This window comes from Rhagoletis zephyria, unplaced genomic scaffold, assembly GCF_001687245.7.
Source record: "Rhagoletis zephyria isolate East Lansing unplaced genomic scaffold, Rhagoletis_zephyria_1.1 Rzeph_scaffold_00965, whole genome shotgun sequence".
Classification (NCBI taxonomy): domain Eukaryota; kingdom Metazoa; phylum Arthropoda; class Insecta; order Diptera; family Tephritidae; genus Rhagoletis; species Rhagoletis zephyria.
The window spans coordinates 28,217-37,069 of NW_016158049.1; the positions used below are offsets into that span (position 1 = coordinate 28,217).

The window sequence follows — 8,853 nt, forward strand, 5'->3', positions numbered from 1 at the left end:
TCTCAGCTAACGTAGGCTTGGAGACAATAAGGGGTGTGGATAAAATTGGAAAGGGCGAGGAAAACGCCCTTATTCCTGATAATATGAACGTTTCAAACATTCCATATTTAAATTGGGCTCCACTTGTATCAACATGCGTCGAGCGCACGTTTAGTACAAACGGCTTTGAATTTTTCCAACACCAATTTGGCAAGAGGACCCTGCGCCTCTATAAGGCCGTGGTTATGGCACAATTTCGCATACAATGGCAGCACTGAAGTAAAAACGCAACTAAAAATACATCAAAATTGAAGTCGGAAAATGAAAAATGGAAGAACAACTTAATATTTTTTCTTTCTATAATATTTAATTTTTGTACNTTAATTTTTATAATATTTTTTTTTAATATCTACTTTATAATAATAATAAAAAAATATTTTTCGCTATTCTAATATTTAATACTAATACTTTTTCGCAAAATAGCGTATTGCCACCCTGAAAATTTGGCGTGCTGGCTGTTCGGTTCACCCAGCAAATCGTGCTGGCTGTTCGATTTCGAAAATTCTCTCACTCCGTGCTGTGCACAATAACAATTGCACGGTGATTGCCAATCGAAATTGGTGGCGTAACCACGGCCTAAGCCGCATGGGCATGTGTATATTTTGTATTCTTTAAACAAAAATTGTAAATGCTATAATCACTTTTTTAAAGGTAGAAAAGGCAAAAAAAGGAAAATATCTTGAAAAAGGCAAAAAAGGCAACATCAAATGTGTATATATGGAATCAGGGAAAGCTAAATCGTGGACATTCTTAATCGAATATAGTCTATCTCTTTAGCAGAAAAAAAGCAATTTCCATAAAATCCGCTCTCATTGCGAGAGTCGTGCCGAATGCAAGTCGTTTTCCGAGAGTCGAATCGTATCGAAAATTGCACGTTCTTGCCTAAAATTTCCACTCGACTAGTGTATTAAAACGGAAAAACTTGGCAGCACTGTATAGTTTTCGACGATTTTGGTCGTTTACTTATTTCAGTACGACAATAGACAATACTGCTGTTGTCGAGTCGTACAATTTAGCCTAATTTACGACTTACGCAATGAGNCGACTTCGCCGGGGCCCGAAATATGGTAATATGTAGTACTAGGTTCCAGCATAAGAACATCCACCAAGCTACATGGCTGTCTCCAGATCGAGAAACCAAATGCTTGAGATGCTGGCCGACAGGAAGAACGCCCGAAAATTTTACCAGAGGGTTAGGCGACTTACGGAAGGTTTCAATACCGGGGCGAACTCCTGTAAGAACAACAATGGCGAACTAGTGACCGATGTCCAGAATATACTTAAGTTGTGGAGGGAACACTTTTACTACCTACTGAATGGTGGCAGCGCTGAAAATAGTGAAGAAGACGAACCCAAGTCCCCAGTCGATGATGATGGAGTAGCTGTCCCACCGCCTGACTATGACGTGGTACGAACAGCGATTACGCGGCTGAAAATCAACAAAGTTGCTGGAGCTGACGGCCGGCCAGCCGAGCTATTCAAGTACGGCGGCGAGGAGCTGATGAGGTGCATGCATCAGCTCGTATGCAGAATATGGTCAGATGAACGCATGCCCGACGACTGGAATTTAAGTGTGCTCTGTGAAGAGAAGTTGCCTCTATGCCGCGATGTCTGAATTTGGTATCCCCGCGAAACTAATACGGCTGTACGAGGACGAGGCGTCGAAGTATCTCTTCTATGAGCGCTTAGAGCGTACATATGAGCGCTGCCCCCGACACGATGTTAAAATCGTGCTCGGCGATTTTATTGCCAAGGTGGGCACCGGAGGAACCTTTGGTGCCACTGTCGGAAAATTCAGCCTCCACGACGGAACGTCCGATAACGGACTGAGGCTGATCGACTTCGCCGGGGCCCGAAACATGGTAATATGTAGTACTTGGTTCCAGCATAAGAACATCCACCAAGCTACCTGGCTGTCTCCAGATCGAACAACGAGAAACCAAACCGACCAAGCCGTTTGATACCAAACGAGCTTTCAGACAAGGTGACTGCCTCTCGTGTGATTTCTTTAATCTGATGTTGGAGAAGATAATACGAGCCGCAGAACTGAACCGCTCAAGCACAATCGGGGCTATCACAGAATCCATCGTAGCTTCGATTTTCATGAAATCTACGAAAGTGCTATCACAGAATCCGAATGGCTACGAACGTAAATTCGAAATTCGTAGAGAGCCTTCATTGAATCCGTTCGTAATGANTTTTTTAGAATTTTTGACATGGAGTACCTGAATTTATGCGGTTTTTGAAAATGCTGGAACGCATCCCCTGTTTTTGTATGAAAGTAAAGAACTTTTTTATGCGGATTTTTTTTATGCGGCTTTCTGAGGAACGCATGTACCGCATAAAAAGAGACCTATGTGTACTTTAATATCATAAAAATTTATTTTAAAAAAAATAAATATTTTTCATTTAAAATAATAAAATCTAAGCTAAAAATAAACTAAAAAAAATATTTATTAAAAAAAATATTTATTAAAAAAAATAGACAAAAATTAAATAAAAAAAGAAAAAAATTTCCACTACCCCACGACTCGGACTCGAAGTCGGCTCTCTCAATTGGCAGTCTAGTGCTTTGCACATTCGGCCATTGCATAAAATGGGGCACCGTGAGCAAAATGACATACATAAATGTCTGTTGTTCCTTTGCACTAACTGATTTCGAATCAGCATTCAAAGCTGGCAACGATATTTTCGAGTTCACTCGGATTCAGTGATAGCAATTTTTTCGTATTCGTAGCGGGCATATGAATTCGTAGATTTTCTAAGAAGGATTCCGTGATAGCCCTGAATACTTTACAAGAGCGTACAATTGCTGGCGTATGCCGACGACACCGATGTTATCGGTAAAGACAAGGGCTACGTCTGTTCTGCCTTCTTGGGATTGGATAGTGAAGCAAAACGAATGGGTCTGGTGTGNTTATGCGGCTTTCTGAGGAACGCATGTACCGCATAAAAAGAGACCTATGTGTACTTTAATATCATAAAAATTTATTTTAAAAAAAATAAATATTTTTCATTTAAAATAATAAAATCTAAGCTAAAAATAAACTAAAAAAAATATTTATTAAAAAAAATATTTATTAAAAAAAATAGACAAAAATTAAATAAAAAAAGAAAAAAATTTCCACTACCCCACGACTCGGACTCGAAGTCGGCTCTCTCAATTGGCAGTCTAGTGCTTTGCACATTCGGCCATTGCATAAAATGGGGCACCGTGAGCAAAATGACATACATAAATGTCTGTTGTTCCTTTGCACTAACTGATTTCGAATCAGCATTCAAAGCTGGCAACGATATTTTCGAGTTCACTCGGATTCAGTGATAGCAATTTTTTCGTATTCGTAGCGGGCATATGAATTCGTAGATTTTCTAAGATGGATTCCGTGATAGCCCTGAATACTTTACAAGAGCGTACAATTGCTGGCGTATGCCGACGACACCGATGTTATCGGTAAAGACAAGGGCTACGTCTGTTCTGCCTTGGGATTGGATAGTGAAGCAAAACGAATGGGTCTGGCGGTGAACGAGGGCAAAACGAGGTATCTGTCATCACATAAACAGTCAGAGCACACGCGTCTTGGCACCCACGTCACTGTTGACAATTACAACTTTGAAAAAGTAGATGACTTCGTTTGTTTGGGAACCAGCATTAACACCAATAATAATGTTAGCCTTCAAATCCAACGGAGAATCACTCTTGCCAACAAGTGCTACTTTGGACTGAGTAGGCAATTGAGAAGTAAAGTCCTCTCTCGTCGTACAAAGATCACANAAAGATCACACTCTATAAGTCACTCATCATGCCTGTGCTGGTGTATGGCGCGGAGGCATCGACAATGAAAACATCTGATGAAGCGGTTCTTGGAGTTTTCGAGAGAAAGATTCTGCGATAGACTTACGGACCTTTACGCGTTGGTGATGGCGAATACCGCAGACGATTTAACGATAAGCTGTATGAGCTTTTCAACGATATAGACATAGTGCAGCGAATTAAAATTCAGCGGCTCCGCTGGCTTGGCCATGTCGTTCGAATGGAAAGAAACGCTCTTGCTCTGAAAATATTCAACGCGGGCCGCGATACTGGTAACAGATGAAGAGGAAAGCCTCCTCTGCATTGGAAAGACCAGGTGGAGAAGGACTTGGCTTCACTTGGCATTTCCAATTGGCGTCAGTTAGCGCAGAAGAGAAATGACTGGCGTGCTGTATTGCACTCGGCCAAAATCACTTAGGCGGTTACAGCGCCAATAAAGAAGAGAAAAAGAAGAGGACATAGAATCAATACAATTTTTTCTAAGTTGATTAAACTTTTAAAGTGAAATTTCGGAATTTTTTTCGTTTTTTTTAATATTTTTTCATAATATCTAAAAAGGTAAGAGCTCTTAACTTTCTTAGTATATTCAGCGGTCTCGAAAACATATTGTAAGATCTTACAAACCTTAAATTTCCTGGGGGATTTCGCGGGCTCACGGATTTAAGGACGAGTAATTTTAAGTAAAATAAAAATGGACTGAGCGACCTCTAAATTTTATTATTTTTGTAAAACCAAGTTATGTACATTAATTTTTAGCAAAAGAAACACAAATTTGCGCGAACACTGAATAATATTAAAAAAAAGGATTTCTTGGACCTACTCTAACCTACTGTTTAACGCCTACCCGAACGGCGATTGTATTTTTATTTGAAGCTGTTTTTAAAGACAGAACTCGGGGGTTAGGAATAACATTTCTTTGGTTTTTGATGTTAGTCGGAAATCGGGCTCGACCCAGGCCCTACGGAATGGTAGTGCGCACTTCTATCCACTACATCACAGCGGCCGTCATTTGCTCTATTTTATATAAAAGAATTGCATACCAAGAATATTAGTTAAAATAATTAAAATTCACAATTAAAATTAAATCTTATATTGATTTTAAAATACATATCTTAAATTTACTTGTTCTATTTGCTTATATCATACTGCAACAATTAAACAAAAAATTTTGTTCATTTTCATAGAACACCAACGCGCTACATGCTTCTTCGTCACTTTGTCTGTCCACTAAAATTGCTCAAAGTGATCCACGCCGTCCGAGTAGCATTTATAATTCGGAATCATATTTAAACCAACGTCCGCAAGAACCTTCTCAGCAAACGCCCAATATGCTTCTTTATGGCTGTTTACAACGCTCTCCTTGGTACCAGTCGCTTATGTCTACAATGAAGATACAGATAAATCAAACAATTTCGGTGCTGGTGCGCGCCATCAATAATTTTCAGAAAATTCGTCTGGAGGATCCCTACGCTGTTTTTGATATTTTTAAACTATATTGCGCTGGCGAACTATTGGAAATTTTGGAAAATCTTGGACTTTTTGTTGACGTAAATGGCGTAATATCAGAGAAGAAGAATTTATCTACCTTTTCAGGGCGTTCGTACGGCTGTTCTTCGGTTGTAAATGCAACATACAGTTTTATTCAACCGGTGGAGCCATCTTCAGTAACAGTTCAACACCAGCAAATGCGATCCTTTACTTCGCCAAGGTCAAACTTCGCAACACCCCCAGCTCTCCAACAACCAGCACCAGCACCCTTCATTAGCTGCTATATTGATTCGCCGCAAATGACAATGGATAAGCCGGTACAAATGACCCAACCCCCTACGCCACGACCCCCACCCAAGCACTCTCGTGCAGCACCATTTCCCCCATCAGTACCTCGACGTCACTGCGGACTGAAGGTGCCATATACGTGCAGTACTCCTCCAGCTCGTTCTTCGGTTTCTCCGGTGAAAAAGCAAGCCCGTTGCCCGGACACTGATGAGGAGTGCTGGGATTTGGATGAAGATATTAATTCATTTACGCCATCAAAACTCCCACTGAGTCCTGATTCGGGCAATGATTATGAACAACCCCATATAAATTACTCACGACCGGAACGAAATGATGAGGGACGTTCATCAAACTACGGAAAATCTTTTGGAAGCCACAAGAAGCGGTACAAGTAAAACTTGTAGGATCATGTATTAAAATTAGCATTGGAATTGCCTGCATATTCATTTTAAATAGTTCGTGTCACGTATATTGTTTATGTTTTTTACCTAAAAGGTAAGCTTTATAGCGAATATGAGTTGCTTTATGTTCTGTTATGTATTGAATAAACTTTAATTTGAAATGCGTTGAAATAAATCGCAGCAAATGTTGTAGTTTAATTTTTGCTATTTTTTATTCAAGTCTTTTATGTTGCCGATGGTTAAAAACATTCCAGCGGATTCCTACGGAAGGGCTCTTGTAGGATATACTTTAGAAGGCCCTTTGAAAATGTTTTTCTAAAACTGATACTTTAAGTAATGAAAATAATACTTCCAAGGTATTTGTTCAAGGTTCTTATCAAATATGTTTTACTGCAACTTTCAATTCATATTAAAATTTATTAGAATGCTAATGGCTGTTTTATCGATTGCGTGTTAAATTTATCTTTCCGGTAAACATCGTTATCGACGTTACTGACTCCCTGTGAGGGACAAATTTGGCGGGCAGTCAAAGCACCCGTTAACTTTAACAGGCAGTCAGGAAGCTCCCCTAAATAATTTAAACTTATACATTTATTCAAATGCGTCTGCTGCTTGTTTACAGCTAAGTCTTGATTGCACAGGCCCACAATATTGGACAAAAGTACACACAGTACGGCATCAGATTTCCTCCAGCGCCTCAGGTTCTCGCTGTATTCGGTGGGGTGCAATAACACCATACGCAATAAAGCCATATGGTATTATTTCCATGCTCACATTGTCAATCCAGAAAAGAAATAAAGTCACATTTAAAATTATACAAATGAGTAATAAAGTCATAAATGAAATTACAACCGCTTGAACTAAAAATTCATGTCTGGCCGCACTTGTTTGTGGATCACACATTTTTTCTATTAATTAACCGTGGGCGTGTTTCTTCTTTATTATTCAGTCGGGGATATAGAAGAGAATAATAGTTTAGTTTATCGGGAACAATAGTTATAAAGGAACAGAAGAGAATATAATTATCGGGTCTCAGCTTATTAATATTAAATTAAATTTTTTCGCAAAACAATTTGCAAAAACTTACTTGGTTTCTCTAGCGCCATTATTTGAAAGCAATATTCTAGGAATTCCGTAATAGAGACGAAATGAAAAGAATGCGTTATCCGGCCCCATATTATCCGGGAACAACGTTTTAATGAATATGGGAACAGAAAAATATAACCGAATGTTCGGAATGTGAACAAAGAAACTCTCGCCGTGTGTTAACATTGTTACGGTAATTTTCCACAGTTTACCGAAACTTTGGAAAATGATTGGTAATCATCAAATTATTTCGTCAAAAGCGGTATCAAATAGACGCAATTTAAAACCCCAGCATTACAAAACCGGGAACGCAAATTAATTTTTTTTTTTTTTAATATTTCAAAAGTGATCTGTAGAAAATACGTTCCGAACATTATTTACGATGTTAACCTCTGGCGGTACCTTTGAATCATAAAAACTAACAACCTTTCTTAAAAACTATTTCGAGTACCAATAATTAAAATAATTATGATTTAAGTTTTCAAAACTTCGGGTTTGCCATACGCATTATTTTGACGCGCACAACTCCTTTTTGAGTTAGCGGCCTTCGGTCACGCTTCAAACTACCAGCTCTATCCGTACCAATCAGTCCTATTCTGCATTTCAACTCGAATCGAAATTCTCTCCGTTTGGCAACTTTGGTATTCTGCGTTACGTTTCGTTTCGATCAATTTTCGAAATTTACGATTATACCAATTCTACATTTCGATCGTAGTTACGTTTTTCTAAGATGCAAATTTGTTGACGAAGAACGTTTCGATTGCTATTTTCGTGGGTTTTAATATTAAAATTTTATTGAAAAATTAAGTAAAATATACTGTGCATGATTGTAAAAGTCATCATAAATGTACTTTCTTGATTTCTGTGTTTTCGCGACCAGCAATACGGGCAATACGAAAAGTTGGCTCAAATAATGGCAACAAAAAAGGGATATTGAGCGGGGTTTTCAAAGAGGAAGTTCAGGCGTTTTTGTTTTCATTACCTATAAATAAGACCGAAATGCACTCAATAAAATTCATTCTTTTTATATAAAATTAATAGAAGTATGTACATACATGCATACGGCTGACGGCTTTCAAAATCGAATTCATTTGCGTCCAAGTCTTCCACTCTGTACTAAATGCAAATGTTGGGGAGTGCTCAAACAAGGTTTATAACAGTAATAGTGAGTAATACAGTTCATGATGAATTTATGACTATTCACTCATCTGAAAAATATCAAACATGTCCCTAAATCTCCGCTTTTAAACTTCCGCATCAGCAATCTGGGACTCGTTCTCTAATTCTTATAATTATGTTTCCACTAAATTAAGAGCAAACGAAACTTTATTTTTAAATTACAGTGATGCTAGATATATTTAGTTATTTTAAATTATTTACAAACTTTAACTTCATAAGCTGGTATGGTTTGGTGGCAAATATTTCTTTTGTTTTGTTTCGACTTCACACATTCCTAGGCATCCAGCTGATTTCGCTCTTCCTCTTCTTTCGATTCGATCGTAACTCAGAATACCAAATTACGATCGTTGCGGAGCAGAATGCGGGAACGGAATCGAAATGCAGATNGGTGGCAAATATTTCTTTTGTTTTGTTTCGACTTCACACATTCCTAGGCAACCAGCTGATTTCGAAGATGTCTTCGCTCTTCCTCTTCTTTCGATTCGATCGTAACTTAGAATACCAAATTACGATCGTTGCGGAGCAGAATGCGGGAACGGAATCGAAATGCAGAATAAGGCT

At 38.5% G+C, this 8,853-nt stretch overlaps 1 protein-coding gene across 1 annotated transcript in view; it reads left to right on the forward strand.

Moving 5' to 3' along the window:
* The window catches only part of LOC108362231 (uncharacterized), a 16,379-nt gene extending 10,241 nt beyond the window's left edge, over window positions 1-6,138 (forward strand). The window contains exon 3 of the mRNA XM_017615129.1: window positions 5,035-6,138. Coding sequence (XP_017470618.1) covers window positions 5,035-6,021 — 987 coding nt within the window. The 3' untranslated portion in view covers window positions 6,022-6,138. The remainder of the gene's footprint in view (window positions 1-5,034) is intronic.
* Window positions 6,139-8,853: the final 2,715 nt, after the last annotated feature.